The sequence below is a fragment of the Condylura cristata genome, unplaced genomic scaffold, assembly GCF_000260355.1.
Source record: "Condylura cristata isolate star-nosed mole 26May11 unplaced genomic scaffold, ConCri1.0 scaffold00017, whole genome shotgun sequence".
Classification (NCBI taxonomy): domain Eukaryota; kingdom Metazoa; phylum Chordata; class Mammalia; order Eulipotyphla; family Talpidae; genus Condylura; species Condylura cristata.
The window spans coordinates 8,130,083-8,156,823 of NW_004567118.1; the positions used below are offsets into that span (position 1 = coordinate 8,130,083).

The following is a 26,741-nucleotide window of genomic DNA, read 5'->3' on the forward strand; positions in this document are numbered from 1 at the left end:
CATCTCCAGGTGAGGAGCAGTTGAAACATGCACACCCTGGGCTTCCAGTTGTGGCCTGAACCCTCTTTCTGGGGCTCTCTCCCGTGGGTCCTCCTTTCCCAGCCTGACCTGCTGCCTCCACAGACAGCTGAGTGTCATATCCTCAGAAGAGGAGGGCCAGGGCCAGTCTGTGCCCAGGAGACACCTGGGTTCAGCAGAAACTTTAGGGGAGGCAGCAGAGACAGAGCTGAGGGGCGGTGAAGGCAAAGGCACACTGGTGCAGGAGGAGAAAGCAGCAGCGGGCACTGTGAGTATGGTGGGCAGGGAGGGCTGGGGGGGGTACATCCTGGGCAGGAGCCAGCCATCCCTGGGCACAGAGACCGCTGTCCCTGACCACCGTGGCTGTGCAGGTGAAGCTGAGCGTGTTCAGGGATTATGCCAAGGCTGTGGGGCTCTGCACCACACTGGTGGTCTGTCTGTTGTATGCGGGTCAAAGCGCAGCTGCCATTGGAGCTGACATGTGGCTCAGTGCCTGGACCAATGAGGCTGGGACGGGCCGACAGAACAACACCTCCTTGAGGCTGGGAGTCTATGCTGCCTTGGGAATTCTGCAAGGTGAGCCTCAGGGATACCTAGAAAGGGCCCCAGCGTCCCTGGCCCCATCCTCATCTCTCAGCCACTGGGTCCCCCCATTCTGCCCTGACCACTGAGTCTTCCTCCATCACAGCTATTGCCCTGCCCCAAAGCTTCCCTAACCTGCTCTAGCAGCCCCCTGCCTCTAGTCTGCTTAGCTCACCCCGGACTACTCTGCATTTGTGAACCTGCCCCTACGTGGCCCTCTACCTGATCCAGGTGAGCGAGAGTTGCTCTGTGTCCCGCAACAGGGGTCCTGGTGATGCTCGCAGCCATCACTATGACGGTGGGTGGTGTCCAAGCTGCGGGCTTGCTCCACCAGGAGCTGCTGCACAACAAGATGCGCTCCCCGCAGTCTTTCTTCGACACCACGCCTTCAGGTCGCATCCTCAACCTCTTCTCCAAGGACATCAACATCATCGATGTTGTCCTAGTGCCCGCCACCCTCATGCTGCTGAACTTCTTCCACAGTGCCTTATCCACCATCGTGGTCATTGTGGCCACCACGCCACTCTTTGCAGTGGTCATCGTGCCCCTGGCTGCTGTCTACATCTTTGTGCAGGTGGGCTGGGCAGTGAGCAAGAGGGACTAGGCTATGGGGCGTGGCTTCGTGGGGGCGTGGCTTCGTGGGGGAGCTGCTTTGGGGGCGTGGCTTCGTGGGGCCCAGTCCGCGGGGGCGTGGCTTCGTGGGGCGTGGCTTCGTGGGGCCCAGTCCGCGGGGGCGTGGCTTCCGTAAGGGAGGCCTCTCATCCTGTGGCTTCCCCGCCCCTAACCGGTAGGATAGTCAGTGACTTCACCTCTTTTCCTCACTTGTAAGGTAGAACATATGTTGTAGGAGTTGTGCTAGGGTAAAATGAAATCTTTGTCAACTGTGACTGGCCCTGGCCCTGCTGGCTGTTTTTAAACAAGATCTCTTTAACTATTTGAGAAACATTATCCTTTGTTCCTCTTTTTGCATATCTAAACATATATGTGGTGGTAAGTTTTGAACATAGGTGAGTCGATGACGTTCAGATACAGCTATCAGTAAGCGGCGCACGTGTTACTGAGTTCTGTCTTGACAGGAAGTATCAGATGATAACACACAGGGTGGATAGACGCTCAGCCCCTGTGTACTGAGACCTCCTGTGCTTTGTGCCGGCACAGGGGACTCTCAAATGCACAAACTTAGGGCTGTCTTGGGACTCGGAGGGCAGGGGGAGAAGCAGAGGCATCAGCTCATGGGACTGAAACTTAAACCCCTGCAGGCAGAGTCCGGAGAACAACTTTAAGAAAATGATTACAAAGTGACCCTATTTTGCACATTTTGCAAAAGTATTTGTGTGAGCGCATTTCAAGGGCCACCTCAATGGGGAAAGGCATGGTCACTGATGTAGGTGGTCAAACAAGCTCAGTCCTGAAATCTGGGCTCTCTCCAGAGGGGGGAGGCCAGGAGCTGAAGGGAAACCAGGAGAGGTTTCCTGGAGGAAATGGCTTGGAAGATGGAGCAGAATTGACTGAGGGAAAGGATGGGGCCACATCAGGAACCCACATCTTGGGTTCTCGTGGTGGAAGGCAGCAAGCCTCACCGGGAGTACAGGGATGGCTGGGGGAGACTAGGAGGGAAGGGCTGGCTGGGTTCGGATGGTATGCACAACTGTCCTGACCCAAACACATTCTCCATTAGCGCTTTTATGTGGCCACATCAAGGCAACTGAAGAGGCTGGAATCCATCAGTTGCTCGCCCATCTACTCCCACTTTTCGGAGACAGTGACGGGTTCTAGTGTCATCCGAGCCTATGGCCGTAGTCAGGACTTTGAGGCCATCAGTGACGCTAAGGTGGACACCAACCAGAAGATCTGGTACCCCTACATTGCCTCCAACCGGTCAGAAGCCTTCTCTCTCACCCCTTCTGCCCTAGGAGTCCCATGAGGGTCTCTGCAGGAGAGATCCTGGTGGTCAAGCCTTCGTACCCCCTAAACAGAGCACCACCCTTTCTGACGCCTGCCCCATTTCTCCCTTGTCTGGTCTCCACAGGTGGCTGGGGATCCAAGTGGAGTCTATAGGAAACTTTGTGGTGCTCTTTGCTATACTCTTTAGTGTGGTTGGGAGAAGCAGCCTGAGCCCAGGGCTGGTGGGCCTCTCTGTGTCCTATGCCCTACAGGTACGGAGGAGTTTGGGCTCAGGGCAGGCTGCCACTGGCACAGAGACCACCAGGTGTCCTCTTGCTCTGCCCAGTGTGGGAGCCACAGGTGCTGCTCGCCAGGGTTGTGAGCTCAAACAAGGAGAGACAGGTCCACCAGCAAGTGACTGGGTCCTCGTGGGAGCAGATATTTGTGGAGGAAAAAGCACAAAGCTGTGAAAACCCAGCAGGGTTTTCACTACCCCAGGGTGTTGGAGAAATGGTCTTGGAGCTTGACCCAAAGACAAACAGAACAGTCCTATATGTGCACATGTAGGTGGTCAACCCTGCCGAGGTGGCGGTGCAGGGAAGTACAGGCCTGGTATCCAAGTCCTTTCAAGTGCAGAGAAAGTAAACAGAGCCTGGACAGGAGACCAGGCATGTCACCCTGGGATAAGCCCGTATTGTCAAAGGGTTGAGGAACTGCAAATGGGACTTTGGTGAGGTCGGCCACATTTCCAAGGCTTCAGGGGGGTACAGATCTTAAAGGCGTTAGTAAGCAAGAACCACGTAGACAGATCAGTCTTCTCAAGATTGAATGTGTAGGTGAGTCATGTGGATTCCGATTCAGTAGCTTAGGTTGGGCCTCCAGACCCTACATGTCTATCGAGACTCCTTGGTACTCAGAATGTGGTCCAAAGACCCGTTGCATTGAATCTCAGGTCCTACCCAGATCAACTGAATCCTAAGCCACATTTTAACAAGATTCTCTGGGGAGCCCTTCTACATATTAGAGTTTGAGAAACACTAGTCTAGGTGGCCCTAGTTTCAGGCGTGAGTTATCACTGCCTGAAAAGCAACTGTGGTTGGAGCCCCAGAGAGCACGCCAATGGGCTTGCCCAGGGCCACGCGGGTCCATGGGGCATAATCAAGGAGTGTGAATTCCCCAAAGCCAGGGGAGTGGAGGGCAGGAGGTGAGGGAGCGCCCGCTCCCCGTAACCCAGTCCCCTTGGCCAGGTAACTTTGGTCCTGAACTGGATAATACGTATGCTGTCAGAGTTGGAATCAAATATTGTGGCCGTGGAGAGAATCAATGAATACTCTAAGACGGAGACAGAGGTGAGCACTGGGCTGCACCTGTGGCGGGATGGGGTGGGGTCTAGAACAGCTGAAGATGGGTGTTGGGAGGCCCATCTCTAAACCCCAAGGCCAGCTATTTCGGGGGCTCTCCATTCACGCATGCATTCGTCCGTGCAGCCCTCACTGAGCACCAGTAAGCTCTGTTGGCAGGTGAGAGGTCTCCAGGCTGAGCCAGACCGGGCTGCCTTTGAGCAGATTCTGACTTAGTGAGAAAGGTGAGGCTGTGCAGTGGGTGACAGGAACTCTGAGGTGATGCACTCAAAGAGGGCAGAGAGGGGGCCATTCAGTTGGGGTGATCATGGAAGGTAAGTTTCCAGCCAAAGAGAGTGGAGTCAAGGAGGCAACTTCGGGCAGCCTGTCCTGGTTGAGCAAAGGGAGCTGTCACCTACTGGGGGCTCATACTTTTCTCCTCTCCCTCCCTCTGTGGTCGTACTCCAGACCTCTTCATGCCCAGAAGCTGCACCACCTCCGAGAACTCCATGTCAACTGTCACTTGTAAACCACTTCATGCCTCCCACCAGCTCACCTGTTCAAGCTCTTCACCTTCACAGCCCTTTGTCCTCACTGGGCCTCTAATGCCGAGACCTGCCTTTGGCCCTCCATCCGCTCACCTAGCCGGGACTCTGTACCTCCTAGGCCCAAGCTCTCCACTCCCACCCTGTACCTCTCTCCTCCCCCCCCTCCCCAGGCACTTGCAAACCCCAGCCAGGTACATCTGCCCTCTGGGCCTGCACTCAGCAGCTAGAAGCTAACTGGAGCAAAACCACTTACTGCGGTGCTACTTGGAGTTTATCACCACAGACCACCACTGGGCAGTCTGGCTTTGCTTCTCCAAGAAACACATGTTTCCACTTGCAAAAAGGTCTGTTTTGAAGATTTCTTTCTTCAAATCCGCTCATCTCCCTCTCTCTTATGCTCAGCTTTTGACCTTGCTTGACACTTGAGTGAGAAAAGCAGTTATCTATCAAACGTGAACTTTCTTGGCCTTTCTGTCTCCAGACTTCCAAACCTGCCCTTCCCTATTCTCTTCCTTTCTTGTAACAGGAAACGTCCCCTGCCTGCACCCCGTTTCAGAGCCCACTGTCCCACTCACAGGGACACTCAGGACTTCCCTCCTCCATTGGGCCCTCTGTCTCCCGCATGTCTGCCTTGCTTCTGCCGGAGGGGCCCCGGCCGCATGCGATCACCTCTGCCGTGTGGACACACCAGCAGGCCCCCACCTCCTATGTCCTGCTACCCACTTCTTTGTTCCCCTTTGTCACGAGGCCTGTTTTATATATTTTTAAAGATTTACTTATTTATGCATACAGAACTTGGGTACAGGCCAGAGGTGTAAGGGCTAAGAGGATTCACCAGAGACAGAGTGGGGAGCAGCACAGGCAGATGTACTGAAACACACTGCTGAGGGAGAAGCGGGTAAGACAGGAGGGGTCTGCTGTGCCCTGTGGGTCAGCTCCCTGGCTGGGGATCGAACTTGTGCCGCAGTGGCTGCCGACAGCTTCATAGTCCTGTGACTTAACCCCTTGTGGCACCAGGGAGGACCAGTCCTGTTGAAAATAAGGTCTCCACTTCCTCATACCTCAACTCACCTGCTTTCCACAGTCTGCTTTTAGGCCTTCTGGGGCCACTGAGATAGCTCACCCTAACCTCTGAGGTTGCAAACCTAGGACACCCTTCTGTTTTCATCTAACTCAGCTTCTCTGTGGCTTCAGCCAAATGAGCCCTCCCTTCCCCTTGGAAGTGGCTCCCTGTGGCTGCATCACCACGTTTGTCCCTGAGCTTGTGCATCACAACTGAGCCCCCTTCCCGCCTCACCCTCCCAGTCTGTCCTCTTCTACGTCCCTGGCCTCCACCCAGCCCTGCACACCCCAGCACCACTGCCCTCTGTGGGGCAGTGCTGGGTTCCTGCATCTTCTTCTCTCATCTTCCTTCAGTAGGGAGGGTCTCAGCTTCGTGAGCGGATGGTTTGTTCTTAATTCCCATATCTTCACCTCTAGGCCTGTGCTCTTGAACCTGCAACAGTTTGGCACCTGTCAGGGTGTTGTGCCTCCTGATCTAGGCGTTGAGGCCTACGAGTCTTGGTTGCCATAACTTGATGAATGGCTTACACCAACCCCTTCTACCCCTACCTCCTTGCGTGAAAAGTCTCCTGAACTTGTAGCATCCCCTCCAGCCTTTCAGTCTTACCCTCCATCAGGATCACCCCTATTCTAAGATGTAAGCCTCACCGGAGCAGGGGTTTTATCTTGCTCATCATTGTGACCCCAATACATGTCATGGAGTAGCCACTTGATAACAGCAAATGGAGAAAGGGGGGACTAGAGCTCTTTAGAGCATAAAGTCAAAGGGATAAAGGATTCGTTGACACAGGGTAGATCCTAGGGGCTGTCCCAGGAACTATGTTGGATGAGGCTGCAGGGGGTCCTTGAGAGGGCAGGAAGTTGAAAAGTGGGGTAGGGCCAGGCCACTGGGGAAGTGGTGCCCCCCAGTGCAGAACCTGTCTTTCCCTCTGGCCAGGCCCCCTGGGTGGTGGCTGGCAGCTGCCCTTCCACGGGCTGGCCCCTGCAGGGCAAGGTGGAGTTCCGAAATTACTCGGTGCGCTACCGACCAGGCCTGGAGCTGGTGCTGAAGGACCTGACGCTGCAAGTGCACGGCGGCGAGAAGGTGTGTGTGGAGTGGCTTGTGCCTGGGACGTGGTCACAGTCCTTGTGGGGAGCCCCAGCCTGAGGGGAACCGGCGCTGCCGCCCAGCTCCCTCCTGCTCAGGCTCTGGGGGGAATGGGGGGGGTAACCTGGGAATGTTGTCAAGGATGTCTCAGCCTTCCCCTGACAGCCCCTTCCCCACCCCAACCAGGTGGGGATTGTGGGGCGCACTGGGGCTGGCAAATCATCCATGACCCTCTGCCTGTTCCGGATTCTGGAGGCCGCAGAAGGTGAAATCCTCATCGACGGCCTAAACGTGGCCAGCATTGGACTCCACGACCTGCGTTCTCAGCTCACCATCATCCCCCAGGTGAGCCTGCCCAGAGTGGCCATGCTGGTTTAACAGGGGGTACGCCCCCCCCAACCCCCACCAACCAACACACACAGACCTAGACCAGATAATGACCTCAGGTATTCGAGAAATCAGCTTTATTTGTGACCTGATTGGCAAGGAGATAGGAGACAAACTCAAATCTACCTCCTTGCTTGAAGAAAGGAAATGAGATCATATAGGTTTTGGGGACCAGGGTGGGAAAGAATGGAGTTAAATTTTGTTGACTGAAAAACAGGTTGGGGTAGAGACACGTGGACTTGTTTGCAGCTCACTGTCCTGTCACAGGGCAGGTCATGCATGACGTGTGTGACACGAGGCTTTTCTTCAGAGGGCTGGGGCGGGAATTTCTGTTGGTGTGTCCCTGCCCCAGATCATCCACTCCACCGCTGTGATCTCTGCCCCCAGTCAGCCTTGGAACTACGGCCAAGGCTGTTGGTAGGCCTTTTGCCTTGGCTCTGTATGAAGTGAGTCTCAGATAGAAGTTTCTTTCTTGTGCTTTAGGGTCTGAGACCAACTTAACCCTTCAGCTTCATCTTCAGCAGTGGCCAGCCACCCTAGGGTGGGGGTGGGGCAGGCCTGCAGCGGAGGGGCCACCCAGCATGGATGTGGAAGGCTCAGTGTGCCACAGGCCCGGATCCTGCCCTCCTCTCCCCGGGCCAAGGGCCAGGGCCAGGACCACAGGACCCCTCCAAGTATCCTGTCCCTGGACTTCCTTGTGGTGCCTTGTCTCACAGCTCAGGGTTGTGATTTCACGTTTCGCTGGCTTCTCTGGGGAATTTTTTTCGCTGACTCAACACTCCAGAGTCAGCGTAGAAGCTTGGGCAGAGGACTTCGGGGTTGGCGGAGCTGAGGTCTGTCACTTTCCTACAGACACTTTCCTATTTCCTTGGCCGCTACCGGCCTCTGAGGGCCGGGACAGAGTGGGAATGCGGCCACCTCCGTCCTGTCCTTTACCCTCAGGCCTGGGGCCCGGGGCTCCCTCCCTCTGAGTCCTCCTTGTGTTCCCAGGACCCCGTCCTGTTTTCGGGGACCCTGCGTATGAATCTGGACCCCTTTGGCAAATATTCTGAGGAGGACATTTGGCAGGCCCTGGAGCTGTCCCACCTGCGTGATTTTGTGAGCTCCCAGCCGGCAGGCCTGGACTTCCAGTGCTCCGAGGGTGGCGAGAACCTCAGGTAACAGCTGAGCGCGGGGAGATCAGAAGCAGCCTCTGTGGGGTAGAGGACACAGCCCAGCCAGCGCCCTGTCCTCCGAGCTAGAGCTGGTCACAGTCCCACTTTGCCGACGAGGCAGACCAAGGTCGCACAGCTGGGAGAAGACACACCTGGGGTTTCAACCAGGTCGGGAGACTCCAAAGCCCTGCTCGGGAGCGGTTCCCAGGCCTGTGCCTGGCCCGGGAGGGCAATGCTGACTGCTCAGAGGAGGCCTATCGTGCTTCAGGGAATTGGGTGTTTTCCTAGGTGGACAGAGTCTCGTCTACAGATGAAGAGAGCGAGCTTTCAGGCCCTGCTTTGCCTCTCATAACCAAGATTTTATATTGGCTCGCCCTGGTGGCGTAACGGGTTAAAGCTCAGCACTATGAAGCTACCACAGCCACTGCAGCACGAGTTCGATCCCCAGCCAGGGAGCTGACCCACGTGGCGTGGCAGACCTCTCCTGTCCTGCCCACTGCTCCCCTCAGCCGTGTATTTCAGTAGATCTGCCTGTTCTGCTCCCCTCTCTGTCCCTGGTGAATCCTCTTCCTTCCCCACCTCTGGCCTGTACCCCAGTTTTGTATGCATTAAAAAAAAAGACTTTATATCCTCAGCCACTGGGTCGGGGAGGGCTGGTCACCCCTTACTGCGTGTAAAGGCCTGTTGAGCAGCAAATGCATGACGGGGCAAGTCGCTTGGCCCGCCTGTGCTTCCTTTTCCCTCACACATGAATGGGGACAGTAACGGTGCCCATCTCATAGCCATGTAATGCCCTATAAAGACATGATGGCACCACACATGTGAAATTTGTTTCTGGTCGCCATGTTTTTAAAAAGGAAAAACAAAAGTTGGTAGTGGACTTTATTTAACCCCGTCTATCCAAAATATTCTCACTTCAACACATACCTGATAGAAGTCCTTGCCTGTTTCCTGCTGTTTAAAATCCCATGTATATTGTCACACTGCCAGCAGACCGGCTCTCGGCCTTTCCTGAGCTCTGCCGCCTAGTGTGGCCAGGGGCTGCCACCAGTTAGGGCAGTTTTAGGGTGCCTGTGATGCAGTGGAAAATGCCTGGCTTGGATACACTCCTGGGCAGTTCCAATATTCTTGGTCTTATTTATTATAATAATTAATAATTATTAAAAAACGTTTTGTTTTGCTTAGTCCCTACTCATGGATCCTCTCCAGACCTCAAAAACAAAGACGAAACGTTTGCATTTTCTCAGCTTAATCGTGTTCAAAGCCCTTTGGCCCCGACTTTCTCATTTAATTTTACGACACTGCGTGCACCAGAAATGAGCTTCCCTGCTAGGAAATTATTTGCCTAAAGCCACTCAGCTAGCAACAGGCAGGGCAGGGACTCAGCAAGATAGTTGGGTTTTTGGTTTTTTTGCCCCAAACCTCTCCTTGCTGCATCATAGCCATTGATGGAGCTGCCAGTCTCCGCACCCCTGCCCCACCCCAAAGTCCTGTAAGACTGAGTGTGTGATTCCATCTACACACCCACAGGAGGGTGGCTGGCGGGCAAGCCCAGGCTCCCGGCCCCGGCACCCACCCTGGCCTGGGTTCCGCTACCAGGCTGCCGCCACGCCTGCCCAGTGCACCCCCCGCCCCCACGTATGCAGCACCTGACACAGGCGCTGGCTCTGTGCCGCTCTCCCGAGCTGTAGGTGCTTTTAGCACAACCTGTGTCTGTGCCAGTCCCACCATCAATCAGACCTGAGCCCTATCTGACGGTTCATTCTGTTGCCAAAACCTTCATTAATTTCGGGAATGGGCCAGGGAGAGAGGCTGGCTTTCACTGGTCTGTGGTGAGTCACCCCTTTGGGAAGGGCTGAGGTATCTGTCCTTGGGTGTGGGATGCTGCAGCCTCTGTGGCTGGGAACACAGCCTGCTTTGTTCCCTGGCTCTGGCTTCATGGGGAGAGGTTGGAGAGATGCATTCTGCCCTTGCCACCTCCCAGTGACCAGACAGGAGAAGCTCCTATCTCCTCTCCTCTCCTGTCCCTTCTTCATCCCCACAACAGAGCCCTGGCCTTTACCCGCCATGGGGGCAGGAGGTGACTGTCGCCTGTGTGATATTAGGTTCAGCCGTGGCCTAGTGTATACAAATATCCAGGAAGTTATTTAAGTGTTTTCTTTTTTAAAGATTTATTTATTTATGCATATAAGAACTGGGATTCAGGCCAGAGGTGCAGGAGGGTGAGAGGATTCACCAGAGACAGAGTGGGAAACAGAACAGGCAGATCAACTGAAATACACTGCTGAGGGGACAGGAGAGCTCTGCTGTGCCATATGGGTCACCTCCCTAGCCAGGGACTGAACTCATGCTTCAGTGGCTACAGGTAGCTTCATAGTGCTGCGCTTTAACCGTTGCACCACCGAGGGCCCTTTAGGTGTTTTTTTACTAAGGTAAGCCAGGTGAAGCCTCGAAGCATCATGGCCCAAGCTGAGGATGAGAATGGGAAAGAAAGCACAGAGAGGCTGCTGTTGCTGCAGACAGACTAGGGCTTTTACAGTTTGGGGCACAAGCTATACCCACAAGGTAATTCTGTGGTATCCAGACCTCAGCTCTGTTCCAGGAGGACTGGGTTAAGGCAGACACGGGCGAAGTTAGGCGGAAAGCCAGGCCTGGGCCACTGAGGTGTGGAGACAGGAACATGGCTGGGAGGGAGGTCTAGAGGCAGGCTGCGGGCAGGTGGGCGCCCAGGTGGAGACGGTTGCCTTCCTCCTCAGCATAGGGCAGCGGCAGCTGGTGTGCCTGGCCCGAGCCCTGCTCCGCAAGAGCCGCATCCTGGTTTTAGATGAGGCCACGGCGGCCATCGACCTGGAGACGGACAACCTCATCCAGGCGAACATCCGTACCCAGTTTGCGGCCTGCACAGTGCTGACCATCGCACACCGTCTCCACACCATCATGGACTACACCAGGTAGGCGCTGCCACCCAGGAAGGGTGAGCCCTAGGGAATGGACAGGCCAATTAAGGTTTTCTGGACAGAGAGAGCTCAGAGGATTGTCTGGGGCCTGGGGTGCAGAGCAGGGCTTTCCGAGTTGTGAATCAGGGGCAAAACAGTGGGGATACCCAGTGGAATGGGGAGCCCAGTGATGTTTCCTAAGACACAGGACACCTTGGTGTTACCCCACAGGGACATACCCGGGTGCCCTGGGCAGGGTGAACTGGGCTGCCTCCCTCCAGCTTTCACCCATCTGCTGGGTGTGCAGACAGACAGGCTGCTGAGAGAAGGTGCAGGAGGCCTGGGGCCTGGCCTTGGTGGGTTGGGCCCTGCAGCTGGCTGGTGGGAGGACAGAGGCTGACCCCTGGCCCCGGCCTGCGGCTGAAGCCGTGTGACCTTGGCAGTTCACAAGACCTCTGTCAGCCTTTGTTCCACAAGGAATGGCTTTTGGGAGGAGGCAGTGAAGAAAGCATTTAATGCGGAGGCATTCCTGGGAAGTGGTCACTCCTCCATCACTACTCAGAGTAATTGTCCACAGCACCTGCTCTCAGAGAGCTGGGGAAGGGGCTGTGTCTTCTGAACTTCTGCGCTTTCCTGGAGAAGCAGCTCTTTGCCAGGAGAGCAAAGGAGCTGAAAGGAAAAACTGGGACCTGTTCCCTCACTGTCTGATGTGGAGGGTGGTGCTTGAGGACAAGGAGAGGGCCTTGGTGACTCAGAGCCTCTTGGAGTGAGCTGCTCCTGGCCCGGCTAGCAGGTCCCCTGGCAGACATGGGAGCTGAGAGGGAGGCAGAAGCTGCGGCAGTCTGTGTTGAGGAGTATGGTGGGGGGACCACGCCTCTGTTCACAACATAAATGCAACGGGGGTTGAGGGGGGTGGTGCCATAGACCCTAGTGGGGCAAGCAGTGTCCCCCACCTCACTGCCAGGGGCTTGGGGACAGGCAGAGAATACCCAACGCTGCTGTCTGCCTGCTCCAGCCCTAGGCCACCGGCCCTCCCCCACGCCACCGGGCCCTCTCCGGGAGATGGAAGGGTGGGCAGGGCGTGCTGTTCCCTGGGTTAAGGCAAGAACAAGGCTGGGTTGAGAAGATCGGTCTTCAGGACTAACTGACGGGCAGGAATCCTATAGCGGACCTGGGCTTGGGGAGTTTGTTCATTCTAGTGAGTCAGGTAGAAATTAATCAAACATTCATGTTACTGAACATGTAATTAGAGCCTGCAGGAAGGAGACAGAGGCCCCAGTGTAGGCCAGAGGAAGTTAGTCCACACAGGATACTTTCTCTGTTAAGGAGAGGAAGCACCAGTCAGACCCTAAAGCATGAATAAGAGTTGAGGGTGGGAAAGAGGAGCTCGAATAGGGGGAAAGCTGAACACTTCGGGCAAAGGATGGGACATATGCAGAGTATCTGAGGTAGGAGATACAGCGAGCTGGCGTGCAAAGTAGGACCAAGATGAGGGGACAGTGGGAAAGGCTCCTCTCTGCTGTTTTTCACGGTCATGATAAGACATTCAGGTCTTCCCCCAACAGCAGAGAGAAGCCACTGTTGGTGGTGGGATGGGGTGGGAGGAGTCTCCTGGGTGCTACTTTGGACAGTGGCCAGGCATTGATACACACACACACACACACACACACACACACACACACACTCCCAGCATGCATTGCTAGGAGCCCAGAGTGTGGCCTGGGCCCTGTCGAGGGACATCTTCCTGGGAGATGCCCTTTTGCTGCTGTCTCACCCGAGGAGTCATCCTGTTGGCCCTGGGCCTGGTATACTCTGTGTTAGATTGGTGGAGTTAATCCTGGGCACAGGCCTGACTCTGTGTGTGAGTGTGTATGTGTGTTGGGGAGACCCACCAAGCAGCAGCAGCCAGATTTGCAGCCAAAGTCCCAGATTCCAGTATCAGGCCTCACGGCAGCCTGCTTTCCTGCCGGGGGCCTTTGTGAATTGGCATAAAGCAAATGGAAGCTCACAGAGCCTAGCACACAGGCCCCCGGCTCCCTACACACAGTCTTGCGACCCTGGCGAGGGGAAGGGCTCATTAGGGAAGGTTTTCGGAGCCCCGACTAGGAGAGATGAATAGGACCTTGTGTTTGATCCCAGAAAGCGCCTCGTTTGCCAGGAGAGCAAAGGCAGCAGCTAAAATAGCCAGCCTTGCAAGTGTGCACATTGGCGTCGCAGCTGTGTTGGGTGGTTTGACTGAAGTGGGAGGGTTGGCATGTCACTGCAGGGCCTGAGCAATACCCAGAAAAGGTTCACCGTGAGGTCAAATCTGGGCTGATGCACACTTGACTGCTCCTTTCCTCTGACTAGGGTCCTGGTCCTGGACAAAGGGCTGGTAGCTGAATTTGACTCTCCGACCAACCTCATTGCTGCCAAAGGCATCTTCTACGGGATGGCCAGAGATGCTGGACTTGCCTAAGCTGTTTGTGAGATTTCCTCCTGGTCATTCCTGGTTTTTGTCAGAAAGGGAAAGGACATCACATGTGCTGGAGACATGGGTTAGGTGTTGCCCATAAAGCCCTTCACAGGATAACAGTGCTTTCGATGAGCAAGTGAGGCCAAACAGGTGACCTCCATGCCAAGGTCACGGCCAGCTGGAGGCAGAGCCTCGCCTCGTCCTCACATGCCTGCTTCCTAATTTAGTGTTATGTCCCACTGTACTGTCTCAGCCATTTCAAGGAATGACCTATCCATCCCCCATGATTGTTCACATTTTCTACCCTGAAGTACCTTATTTTAAAATAAAGCTTTTCCTCCTGAAACAGAAGACTGCTGGGTCAGACTGTCCCTAGGAACTGAGTCGTGTGGCCTGGGGTGCTGAACCCTGTAAAATTGGAGCACTGATGAAATAAAGCTATGTGGCCAACAATATGTATACCCTGATGTAGCCTTCCTCTGCCTGTTCACCAGGCTTGGAGAGTAGGACCTCTGAGAGAAGGAAGGAGGAAGGAGAGAAAAGGAGGAGGGGGGAGAGGCAGACGAGGGCTTTATCCAGCTACATGACTGGAATTAGCTGAAAACTTCAGATGTAAGAGCTTTTGGCTGAAAATATTATCTCTACAGCCAAAATTCACTGGTTAATTGCCAATAGCTCCTATGCACCGTGCAGATACTGTACAAAGGAGAGAAATAAAGCCCCTGAAATCTGACCCCTGACCTCTTGAGAGAGCTATTGTGAACACCTCCATGTTTACATCACCCCACACCACAGACCTCCAAACCTGTTTCTCTCAGGGCTGAGATGTGCACAGTGCTTTATTTCCTTGCCCTTTTGGACATCTGCTCCAGGCTGGTCCCCACAACCAGTGAGGCCTCGGAGCCACCCATCTCCCTCAGGAGCCACCCATCTCCCTCAGGAGTTACCCATCTCCCTCAGGTCAGCCCAAGCAGTCTGGGGGCACAGAGCAGCCCCGAGTCTGGACCCTGTGATGACAGTTCCAGGCTGGGAAGCCAGATGAGGCAAATTCAATTTGCCTTATTGAGCAAGATGACTACAAGTTTCTTCTCCGTGGGTCAGAGTTCCCTGGCACAAGGCTAATATCTGAAATGGATCCTCCTCTGTGTTGCCTTACTCCTTTTCTGGTCTCCTGACTCTCGTGTGTATCTTTTTCCTTGGTGTGATGTGAGTGATTTCTTTTTCCACCCTAAGTGGTTTGCACCCGGATGGCTACTCGGATTTTTTCTGTGCCCGTGTTGCAGCACCATTTGTTAAAGGTTAATCTCATTTTTGGGGCAGACTGTTTCTGCGCAGGGCGTTTATGTGGTTGAAGACCTCCATTCTAGTGATTAAGCAAGTATAAATGCACAAATGCCCAAATTATTCTGCCTCTCCTTGGTACTATGAAAAGGTCTCTGCTATGATCCCTGATTTATTAGGCCAATTTGGCATGACGTCTGCTTGTGAAGCTCTAGCTGTCCTAAGCCAGCAGATAATGCTGCTAGATACATTTGGCATTGCTGGAAGCTAAAGATCTGAAGGTGTAAGTTTGTATTTCCTCTCCTGTCTTGAGTTTGCTTCTGAACTCATTCAGGCCCTGACAGGTGCTGACAGCCCAAAGGAGAGAGGCTCAGTTGTTTCAAGTGAACAGGATAATCAAAAAGTGTGGTTAATGACGGAAGACCCCCATGAACAGCCTCCGCTAGCCTGGGGAAATGAAGCTGGCTTTTGTGAACGGACAGGAAAGACCATGCACAAAGCATCCGTCCCCAGGTTCATGTCAGGTGTGAACACTGCAGAAGCCGCAGGCTGAAGGGGGCTCAGGTGGAGAATGGTCCCAGAGAATGGTCCCATCTTTTCTCCCTGGGAGGGTCCACTGATTTGAACCCCTAAGATTTGAAGTAGAGTGTTACTTAAGAGGCCATAATTAAAGAATATGGGCTCAGTCAGTCATTATTTAAGTTTAATAATACCTGTTATGTCTGAACAGTCAGCAATGCACAAAGAAAAAAAAATCTTCAGGGAATGTTTACACATAGTATGAACACATGCTTTAAATATGCAGTGGAGGAGGAGGGGTGAGTTCACAGTTAACAAAGCTAAAAAAAAAACCTTGTTATAAATTACACAAAGCATATAAAAATATTTCTCTGAATGCATAGATTAAGATTTAAACTCACCTACCAGCAACTGTGCAGTCTCCCCCCACTGCTGTGCACAGGGGTCACTTGAGCACAGTGGACTTCACAGGGCAGGGACCAATATGGGGTCCACCGCTCACCTGAGAGGCCAAGCCCCTGCTGGCCTGTTTCTAAGCCCAAGAGAGACCCTGGTGCTATCTCTCTGTTGGCCACACCCAGCCAGGGACCTCTGCTGTTCCAGGAAATTTCTAATTGATCTGGAAGGCTGAAAGAATGTAACCCAACCCCAGCAATTCAGGAAGGAATTAATACTGAATTTACCTACCCCGGGATAGGACCATCCTTAAATTATATCAGTAAGTTTCAACTTGCAAAGCAAGCAAAAAAAAAAAAAAAGTTAGCATGTCTAGATAAAACTAATTTCCGATGGATTGAAACACAAGGTTTCTTCTTTAGAGCACTCAGAGAAAGGGGCTAATAGGTAACCTTTCCTCTGCTCTGCAAACGCTGCACAAGGATAAGTCACCGTCAGTAATTGGTGCAATACAATTAAGCCACTGATCAGAGCTACTCCATGAAATTGGCCTTGAAAACACCTCAACCTCACTCAGCTCAACATTTAGGCAACAGCAGGAGGCCATTATCTTAGCACAACATCCCTCCACTGACATCTTCTACATGTTCCAATAAAATTAACACAGTTAGGAAGTTAAGTTTCTTTGGAAACTACAGGCACTATGGGGAAAAGCTTCTTAAGACAGCAGGGACGCTCTTCCACAGCTGGCTGCGAGCCCCTGCCCTCCTGTTTGTCTCAGTGTGCTCCTTCTTACTTCGGAAGTGGAACTGTTTGTTTCAACAAGACAGCGCTTTTTCTCTTAACAGCAATGACACTGAAGGAAAGGAAAAGAATCCTTGAATGTATTAAAAAAAAAAATCACCAAAACCAAACTCCTATGCCATGCTCAAGTTTGACCAGGTCTTTGTTCCAAAACAAAGTCTGACAAGTGTCACACTGACTTTCTTAAGTGGCTAGTGGTGGGGCGGGGAGGTCCTCAGGAGCAAACAATTTGTTTCGAAGACTTGTGTAAAAATCCTAATAATTTCAAAATAACCTTTATCTTTGATACAAAAATAAAGATGCTAACTCCTTTAGCTGTTTCCCACAATAACCTTTAAAATAGTAACAGATTCAGTCTCAAAAATTGCTTTTCATTTCTAGTGGAAAATGCAAGTGGAAAACAGAGACGGGCAATGTTTGTGCTCTTCTCATTTGACACGATGAACATGTGGCTGACAGGAATCACTTCAGTTTAAAAAAGTGCTAGCTCGTTTACAAAGCATCAGAGAGCCCTCTAGTGACCAGAAGGGGAGCCGATGCAGAGATGGCAGTGGGCCCTGGCAGACTAGAGACAGAGAAGCAGTTGGGAGTGCGCAGAGGGTGGGGGAGGGGCGCTCTTTTGGTTAACAGCATATATACAATTAGGTAACTGTATTCTTAAATACTTGTAACCTGAGTTAACATTTATAAATATGTTATATGAAACTGCACAGCCACAAGTCACACTGAAACCCTTTTGCCCCGGTACCTGTGCTTCCCCAGCTCTCCTCTCCGCCAGTTCACACTTCAGGAGAGACCTGCGCACGGACACCACCCCCTGCGCGGCCCTCCAGGGGCACTGTCAACAGGAGTGGCCAGAAATAGGCTCTGCTCTCTCAGCTTCTGCTTAGACAACTCTCTTACATTCTGCACATAAAACACACTGGATAGAGAGCCGCCAGCTCTCCCTCTCCAGACCACTTCTCAGCTGTTCACAGCTTCAAGCAATAGGTTTATTGTGCACCAAGAGGCTTGGAAGAGTGGCACCGCTGCCCGGGGCTCAGGGCTTCCCGCCGGGGCGGAACGATGTCAGTGTGTCTGCTCAGTGGCACTGCGGCCCTCCCGGCATCCAAGGCATTTAGATCAATGGCTTGTCCTTGGCCTGGGGTGACACACACTGTCACCATCCTCAGATGAAAGTCCCCCACTGCATTAGTAAGTCAGTTTTGAAGCTCTCCTGTTGTAGCAAGGCCTTTCAGTCAGTGTGGATGCAGCATTTCTGAACAGAAAATTGTTTTCACTGATCATCAAAACCAATTCCAGCTCCTGGAAATCTTGAAGTCGAGCAACATCTTTGTCCTAAAATGGGGTAAACAGATTAAGAGAAGTCACTTGTTTCTATATACACTGTGCTTGTCAACACTACCACCTTGGTTCATTTTAAAGCCTAAAAGAAAAAAATTCCTGTGGCAGTCTGCCAGTGACGGTGCAAGGAAGTGCCGGGCACATGAGCTGGGTGACAAAGGTGGGGTGCTTAACAGCAGCAGCAGGCCAGCACACCTTGAAGGAGAAGCAATGCAGTGGTCAGCTTTCCTTGGACGCCCTGAGGAGCCAGAAGCCTGGTGTTTGAGGACCTCAGAGGTGCTGGGAGGGTAACACATGCACCGCCAGGTATCTGCCCTGTCACGTGACCTGGTTCTTATGTTACGGAACACAAGCGTGGACATAGTACTTACGGATCACTACAGGAACAACTGAAACAGGTGCAAGTGAGTGGCAAAATCAGAAAATTCTCTCTGGTACTTTAAAACTCAAAAAATGCCAATGTCTCCATAGGCTCAGTAAAGGGAAAGCAAGGCCAGTGGAAGAGCATCCTGTTTGCTCCTTTCTAGTCTATTTCGTTTCTTCAACTGTGACTCATATAACCAAAAGAAGCTAAGTTCCAAATGCAAAAAGCAACTCACATTTAACCACCTTTCTTACCTTTCTTACTAGAGTATTGGGTAACTTTCTGATCTTCTCCACTTGATCTGGATTAACACCCAGCTCACAGCAACTCACTCTGAGCAATTCTTGGTAGGTAAGTTCCTGTCGGTCCAGTTCAATCTCGATGAAATCATTTTCTCGAAGAGATGGGTTCTGAATCCTTACCTTGAGAACCAGCTCTAGAAAAAAGGGAGAAAACGTTCATGCATGAATCTGACACAGTCAGCGGTATAATCTTGCACGACTCTTCCAGAAGATGGCCAAGGCCTGCGCTCCTGGAGCAGAAGCCACCACAGGTGGGTTAGCACAGGCCCAGCAGTGGCTCTGCCAGGCGTTTCCTGCGCTGTCTCCTGCACCTGGGACTGTGATTCTCAAAGGCAAAGGAGGAGGATAATTTACTTCTGCTGCTAGAGTTAGGAATGAGTTTGCGTAGCAAACTACACATACGCAGGGGAAGGGCAGAGGAGGTGCGGAGAGGGCCCGGCCGAGGAGCTGCGGCACGCGAGTGCCCACACTCACAATGGTCAGTCGAAAGGTATTTAGGAAATCCCTTGCAATAAGCACTACGAGAGACAAAGCCACTCGTAAAAATTACGTCTAACTATAATTTGAACGCAGCACACCTTAAAGAGGAAGCTTTAGTTTGGGGGAACGTGTGTGTGCGCGTGTGCGTGCGTGCATGTAAGTACTGTGGGTCTGGAACCTAAACAGTTAGCCCCTAATTCTGAGCCTGGCTGCCAAGATGGCCCAAGTCACACACCCACACGAGTTGGCGATTCCGCTTTACTCCTTCTGTGTGAAGGCTGTTGGCGTCCCTGGGCCACTGTTAGTGCACCTGTGGTAAGCAGCAGGTCCTCAGAATCAGAATGTGCAGGAGTAACTTATATGGAAAAAGGAAACGTAAGTCTGGATGTTCCCTGAAGACCTTGCGGTTTTATTATCTAATAGATATGGAAAATATGTATATACATGAACACATGCTTGTGTTTATTTGCACGCTTTCCTCTTTTCCTCCTCTCTTTCTTCTGAGTGGGTCTAGAAGAAATGACACCCTGTATCAATGAGCACACCCAGCTCCTATCCTGGTTTCTGAGCACCATTCTTGACAAAAAGAACAAGTTCCTTAAAGAAATGGGTGATTCTAAGGCTGGACAGGAAAAGTTACAGCAGGAGCCTGGAATGTGAGCTGCACCCGAAGTACAACAGGGAGGCATCCAAGTCACACAAAAACTGCTGAAAGGGGCTCCCTCAGCACAAACCTGGAATAATATCAATATCAACATCCAATGAATAAAATAAGAATCTATGGGTGCCTACTGATACAAATAGGGAAGGGAAGTCCAGCTTTATAGCAGAAAATCAACTAACAAATAGAAGAAGGGGCCCTCACTGGTGGTGCAGCCAGTTAAGGCGCAGCACTATGAAGCTACTGCAGCCACTGCAGCATGAGTTCGATCCCCGGCCAGGGCGCTGACCCACATGGCGCAGCAGACCTCTCCTGACCTGCCTGCTGCTCCCCTCAGTGGTGTATTTCAGTCAATCTGCCTGTTCTGCTCTCCACTGTCTCTGGTGAATCTTCTCACCTCCTGGACCTCTGGCCTATACCAGTTCTGTATGCATAAATGAAATAAATCTTTAAAGAAAAAGAGGAAGAATGATAGGAAATCGCAGTGTACAAATATAACTGGCCTGGACTATTAAAATAATGAGGTCCAAAGGATAGACTGGGATGTCCCAAGTTAAAGGAGATGAAAACATGTAACTAAATGGAATGGTGGTCTTGGGCAGAGGGCACAGGGGAAGGAGGGCATTGTTGAGATAATCCACAAAATGTAACTATGGATTATGGATTAGAAAACAGTACTACGCTGAAATTACATCTCCTAAATTTAATAATTGCACTGTAGTTACATGAGGGACTATCCTTGTTTTTAGGAAATACACAATTAAGTTTATTTTTCAGGTAAAAGGGTGAAAGGTAAGCAATTTGTGAATCTCAGTAAAAAAGTTTCTTCTCTCAGTGTCACAACTTTTCTGTAAGTTTGCAATTATACTCAAAATCAATCAATCCATGAATCCCACCCCATTTCCCCCAAACAGGAAGAGAAGCACTACACTCTGGACACCACCTGTCCCACTGCAGAGGCTGTCTGCTCACAGAGGTTACCTTGCATATTAAACGGAAACGCTCCCGTGAAGAAAAATGGCTGGAATGCTGGTGCTGGTCCTGCACATGTCCCATGCGGAGGCTCCAGAGACACCGGTGGCTTGGACGGGACGGAAGAGAACAGTGAGCGATTCTGACTCACTGGTGGCTGACAAACAGGGCCTGGCTTTGTGCTTTCTGGTGTTCTGAGTATGGCAGGGGGGGCAGACACATCCCCATTCTGAACCAGGGCCAAAGAGCTATGGTCCCGTGGAAAGGCCCCTAACAGGGGTGGTTCCCCAGTGGGAAGCAATGGAGGTGAGCCATCTGCAGGGGGTGAAGCTGGGGGTGTGGAGGGACCCCCATTCTGCAGCTGGGCTGAATCCTCTGCTGAGGGGGTGTAGATAAAAGGGAAGGCTGGGTTGGCCAAGTAGTTGGGAACAAAGGGCAGTTCTGCCTCCTTCTTCAGCTGGGGGTGGCTGTCGTCATTGTCATCATCTTCCACTTAAAAAGAAGAAAATACAAAACATTTACATAGTCCTATAAAAATTTCCAAGAAAGAGTGTTGTGTGAAGGTCAGTGTTCTCTGGTATATGACAAGTATTTTTGCTTAATGCCTCTCCAAGTCTGAAAGAGTATTTCATCAGGTTCACGATTATTATCTTTATTGTCTTACATTTTACAGATTAAATGAATAAAACCTTGTACTGTCTACCTGACCAGAAGCAGCACAGATCTACCATCTTGGCACAGTGATACTATCTTTGTTTTTAGAAGCAGACTGGTGGTTTGGCATCAAGGAGCAGCCAATAAAGTCTTAAATTAGTCTGACAAATTCAAAAATGGCCCCAACACAGACTTACCCCCCATAATCTTCCTGATGTCTCTCCGTGATGTCAGCTGGACTGGCATTTCTCCTTTAGTGCTAAGTATCTCTTTGTCTGCTCCTGATTTTAACAAGTAAGAGACAACTTGACCATGATTGCGTTTGCATGCCCAGTGTAAACAGGTCCTGTCCCAGAAAAAAAGAAAACAGTGATACAAAAAGAAGAGAGGAGGTTTGGAATTTCAAATTTGACACATTATTAGCAGATAAATATGTAAACCAGGCAGGTAATCTCACTTTCTTTTCAGAAAGATCAAAATATTTAATGTGCTTAAACTTTATTTTTAAATTTCATTTGTAGCCTTTGGGAAGAACTAATGTATCCTAACAGCTTTCCTTCAATGGCTTCTAGAAGCTGTGGCTGGCTAGATAACTCTAATGATACTGCGGTCACTCTCAGTCTTACTCATTAGATTGTACCAGGATCTGTAAACTGTATTTTCATATCACCACACTCCCTTCTTAGGGACTATGGCAACTCACTTCTTGTGCATCAACTGTCACTTGAAGATTATATATTATCAGGCTAAGACTATCTCTGAGCTACTGCCATTAAAATTATTACTACCCGCATAGATACTCCTGTCTGAATATCAGTTGCTTGCTCTTTCCTCTTTACTTTTCTTTCCTTCACTAAAGGATTTCCAAATTTCCATTTTTAAAACAAGTTGGCTTCCATAGTTCTCTCCAGAAGGCTACAAACATATCTCATTTGCTTAAACATAAGGCCCCCCCACACACACACTTTAATTCCTAAGGCACTTTAAAAATGTGTATCAATAACCAAAACTTTGGAGAACAAAATCTTCTAACGTATTAGACTCATTTAAGTAAAACTAATTATTTAATATTGTACACATAGGAAGATATTATGTACACTCTGAAGGGCTATTACTTTAACACTGCATAGAAATATAATTAGCATGCTGGCAAAAACGCCATTTAAACAGAAATGAGAGGATTCAGAGCTCCTAAATATATCCCCAGTTGCCAAAGCTGAATTAGAGAGGGAAAATATATTTTTCCCCTGTTTTGAAATGTCCTCATTCACCAACTCTAGTTGACATAAATATCTTCAGGACTTATCATCAAATACAAACATGATAAAGGACAGAACATATGTTCAACAGTGAGGATTAGGTGACTAACTTGGAATGTATATTTAGAAAGTTCGTTTGGTTCCAGGAAAAGGTGATTTGCCCTGGACACCCTACAATTTTTGACTTATAGAGCTAGACTGACGACTGACTGGGAATGACTTCACTGACACTTCAATGGGTCAGTCGCACTGTTATTAATTAGAATCAGATTATCCAGGTGCCACTTTGCCAAAAACAAGGGAAGTCTTGATCTTACCGAAATACAAGTTTCATGAAGATAAGGAAGTATCTGCTAGGACAGAGAGGTGCTCAATGAACCAAGAACAAGGTAGCTATTGTTCAGCATAGAAGATTCAACGCAATCTTGGTTCTGGGCAAACTGCAGCCAAGAGTGTGTTTGTGTGTGGATGTCTATGGCATATAGGCTTGAGTGAATAATTAAAATGATAAGCACTCAAAAATGAATGGAGCATGATGTGAAAAATATGTTCCCTTTTGGAAATAAAGTGCTCGCTGGCTAGTAGTAAATCACTGGTTCATGACAAGCCTGAGAGTGAAGAAAGTAATTTACTACAAGTGAGTCTGAACCTCTGGGACAAACCAACTTGCTAAAAAGCATCACCATTTAAAACGGGGTTAAGTCAACACAGCATGTCCCCCACAGCCCTGTGTCCTGGGTGATAATTTACAGTCTAGATCTGTGTGGCTCTGGACAGCCATAGCTCAGTCACTGAAGTCAGGCAGTATTTTCAGCTTCTTCATGAACCATTACACTTGCTCCTTAAAGCTAAAGTGTATGCATAACGCTTGAATTACTGTTGATTTGGGAACTCTATCTTTGAACTTCAACTCTTTAAGCTTTAAATTTGCAGTTAGAATGGCCTATTAGTACTAGAAAGAATTTCAGGCCAGAGGCACTGGGCATCATTCATCAGTGATGAAATTGTGGTTACTGAGAAACCAAGTCTTGAAAGCAATAACAATTCTGCTTTTCTAGGCTAGTGAGAGTTCTTTGAAGATAACCTTTATATCATGTAACCTAGCACACTGCTTTTAAGAAAATAATAGGCTTTACATATATTAACCCATTTAATCATATAAACAATACATAAGCAGGGCCCTCCCTGGTGGTGCAATGGTTTTAAGTATAGCACGATGAAGCTATCCGCAGCCACTGCAGCATGAGTTTGATCCCCAGTCAGGGAACTGACCCACACGGCATGGCAGACCTCTCATGTCCTGCCCACTGCTCCCTTCAGCAATGTATTTCAGTGGATCCGCCTGTTCTGCTTCCCACTGTTTCTGGTGAGTCCTCTCACTCTCCATACTTCTCTCTGGCCTGTACCCCAGTTCTTGGATGCATAAACAAACAAATAAAATCTACGCACAGTACTATCTTCAATATTCCCCTCATTTTACAGGTGAGAAAACAGAGGTAATCAGCACACAAAGCAGCAGAATGTGCAGCATGTTAGGTGGTGATTGCTATATAGACAATAAAACAAGGAAAGGGGTTAGGAAATGAGAGAAGCAGGGGAGGTATATGGTGTGATTTTAAATTGAGGGCCAAAGAAAGGCTCAAGAAGAAAGTGAGGGAGCAAATGTCAGACAGAGGGAAGAGAAAACAAAATCCTGGAATCAGGATTGTGCCTGATATTTCAGGAAAATCAAGGAGGCCAGAGAAGCAGAATGAAGGGAGCTAAGGGCCAAATTCTAAGAAGATGCACAAAAGTAGGGAGGGAGCATGGGAGGACAGGGAGTAGAAACGATTGGGCTTTGTGGGTTTCAACTCAGAGCAACGTGGGACCAGAGGCTTTGAAAAGAGTAAAAGGACCCAACTTATGTTTTAAGTCAGATCCTTCTGGTTACTGTGTTGAGAACTAGTTTGGAGGCTGCTGCAGTATAACTGAAGCACAGACTGATGGTGTCATGGTAGTCAATGATCAGATTCTGATGACAGCTGAAGGTGGAGCTAGCAGAACTTGCTGAATGAATGGATGTGTGGGCATGTGAGGGAAAGACAGGAAGCAAGAAAGATGCCAACATTCTGGCCTGAGTACCTCTGACACCAGGATCAGAACTCAGAAGAGGTTGGGTTGGTAGGGGGATATGGGAGACCAGAAATTCAATCTTTAATGTGGTTAATTTGAGGTGCCTATTATATATCTTCCCCAATTGTATCTGTAAGAAGCTTCATAAGAATGTAGTTACTGGGCCTCCGTGGTGGCGCAGGGGTTAAAGTCTCAGCTATCAAGGCCAGCCACTGTGGCCTGAGTTCAATGACCCACATACTGCAACAGACCTCTCCTGTCTCACCCACTGCTCCCCTCAGAAGTGTATTTCAGTTGATCTGCCTGTTCTGCTCCCCACAGTTTCTGGTGAATCCTTAACCCATACCTCTGGCCTATACCCCAGTTCTTGTATGAATAAATAAGAAAAAGTCTTTAAATGTGTGTGTGTGTGTGTGTGTGTGTGTGTGTGTGTGTGTATAAATTACTGAGCACCTACTACATGGCTGAAATTGTGGTTAGGAAAGCAGAGTCTAGAGTTAGATGCTATGTTTGTTTCCCTGCTCCTCGGAGCAATTACTTACTCTTTTGGGGGGTCTCAGTTTTCTCCTCTGTAAAATGGAAAGACTAACAATAGATATGTGCCTGTGTAGTTGTGATCACTGTAATATGAGTACATGTAAAACTTACAGAACCTCTTGGGAGCTACAGAAAAAGCTTGAGAACTCAAAAAATACGAACTATAGAAATATATATATATGTATATATATATATAGTATTTCATTTTGCTCACAACAGCCTTCTGAGATGAGTGGGAAATGAAGTGATTTAGCTAGTGGGATGTCTAGGCAGGAGAATCTGCAGGGAAAATCTCACTCTTCTACACAACAGTGCCTCCCAGTGCTGAAGCAGTGAGTCACAAATTGAGGACCAAAGAGCAATGCTCAGAAAATGTAAGCTTGTTTGCAAACTTTAACAAAAGGTAAAGGCAGTATCAACTGTCTCCTAGTTTCCTAGAGAGCTTCATGGGCTGTTTTCTTTAGGGAAAGTGGGTAAATAGATTTGTCAGGAAACCTCGATTCAGCCCTGGCTATCAGCCCTGTTTAGCACAGAGGTTTGTGTTATTTAGGGCAAGTTATTCTCTGGGGATGAACCCATCTCCAATATCCCTTTCAGTTCCAAAATATATGACTTCATTTTTTAAAAAAGTGTAAATTCATTTTAACTGTAAGCCAGCAAACAGAGTAGTTAAGAATTATCTGGAACCAAATAAAAATTTTAAATCTAAATGCAAAGAGGACAGAACATCATATTTAGTAACAACAGTAAACATTTGACCACCAGAGCATCTAAAATGAGACTTCTTATTCGAGTGGGAAGGATTCTATTACAGAATGGCATCAAAGCCTTGGATCAAATTCTTTACCTGAATTTGTAAGAAAATAAAGCTAAACAATGTAGAATAAAGGAATGAGTCACCCGGACCCTCAACAGGCAGCTGCAAATCACTGCTGCACTGAAGCAGAATAGTGATGCAAGTGATTTTTTTTTCTGGTCTTGGGAAAATAAGTCGTCCTAGCTTATAAGATTTACACTTGCTCAGTTGCTTATGCTTTTTGCTCTGCACTTATGTATTCTTCAAAAGCACCTATGACAAAATAATCCAATACTTGAACTAGGGTCAACTCCATATGAGAACCACTGGCAGAAACGTTCCTGGCCAAGTTAGCCAGGGGTCGCGGGGTCAATGGGCACGCGAGGGTTCCGGTGGGTGCTTGCCCTGGGAGGGCCACGTGGGCCGAAATCCGGGCAGCAAGGGCTCCTGACCACGCAAGGCCGGGGCCTGGGCTGGTCTCTAGAGCGCACCGCTTCGGGGGCCCCGGGTACCAGGCCGCACCTCTGCGGGCGCAGGGAGGGCAGCGCTCGGCCGAGGTCGCTGGCGACCGCCCAGATCCAGGCCCGGGCCTCGGGGTGACTGCTCTGACCCTAGGCCTCCCCCACTCCCCACTTACCAGCCGTTGACCTCATTTTGGGAGTTCACATCCACCCCGCTCTCCACCAGTTTCTGCACCTCCCGAATGTCCCCCAAGGCCGCGGCCTCCCGCAGCCTCTCCTGCTGCTCCTTCTGCTCTAGAAGGACGCTCATCTTTCCCTCGGCCCCAGCCCCCGCCCAGGCCGCCAG

At 50.2% G+C, this 26,741-nt stretch overlaps 2 protein-coding genes across 2 annotated transcripts in view; one reads left to right on the plus strand and one right to left on the minus strand.

Moving 5' to 3' along the window:
* The window catches only part of ABCC3 (ATP-binding cassette, sub-family C (CFTR/MRP), member 3), a 39,960-nt gene extending 26,176 nt beyond the window's left edge, over nt 1-13,784 (plus strand). The window contains exons 21-31 of the mRNA XM_004685003.2: nt 124-286; nt 390-594; nt 864-1,174; nt 2,279-2,478; nt 2,630-2,756; nt 3,732-3,833; nt 6,372-6,518; nt 6,708-6,866; nt 7,899-8,065; nt 10,819-11,013; nt 13,348-13,784. Coding sequence (XP_004685060.1) covers nt 124-286; nt 390-594; nt 864-1,174; nt 2,279-2,478; nt 2,630-2,756; nt 3,732-3,833; nt 6,372-6,518; nt 6,708-6,866; nt 7,899-8,065; nt 10,819-11,013; nt 13,348-13,456 — 1,885 coding nt within the window. The 3' untranslated portion in view covers nt 13,457-13,784. The remainder of the gene's footprint in view (nt 1-123; nt 287-389; nt 595-863; nt 1,175-2,278; nt 2,479-2,629; nt 2,757-3,731; nt 3,834-6,371; nt 6,519-6,707; nt 6,867-7,898; nt 8,066-10,818; nt 11,014-13,347) is intronic.
* Nucleotides 13,785-15,420: 1,636 nt separating this feature from the next.
* Nucleotides 15,421-26,732, minus strand: ANKRD40 (ankyrin repeat domain 40). Its single transcript, XM_004684371.2, has 5 exons — nt 26,572-26,732; nt 21,428-21,576; nt 20,586-21,068; nt 18,416-18,597; nt 15,421-17,791 (listed from the first exon to the last, which is right to left on the minus strand). Exons 1-5 carry the CDS (start codon nt 26,703-26,705, stop codon nt 17,645-17,647), a joined length of 1,095 nt encoding a protein of 364 aa, XP_004684428.1. The 5' UTR covers nt 26,706-26,732; the 3' UTR covers nt 15,421-17,644.
* Between the last annotated feature and the right edge of the window lie 9 nt (nt 26,733-26,741).

What these genes read in the sequence shown, in the direction of transcription:
- ANKRD40 (XM_004684371.2), bottom strand. Translation starts at nt 26,705, where the DNA reads ATGAGCGTCCTTCTAGAGCAGAAGGAGCAGCAGGAGAGGCTGCGGGAG. An exon ending in CAAAATGAGGTCAACGGCTG is followed by an intron (nt 21,577 to 26,571) that starts GTAAGTGGGGAG and finishes TTTCTGGGACAG; the next exon opens with GACCTGTTTACACTGGGCAT. An exon ending in GTTTCCGTTTAATATGCAAG is followed by an intron (nt 18,598 to 20,585) that starts GTAACCTCTGTG and finishes CCTTTTTTCTAG; the next exon opens with AGCTGGTTCTCAAGGTAAGG.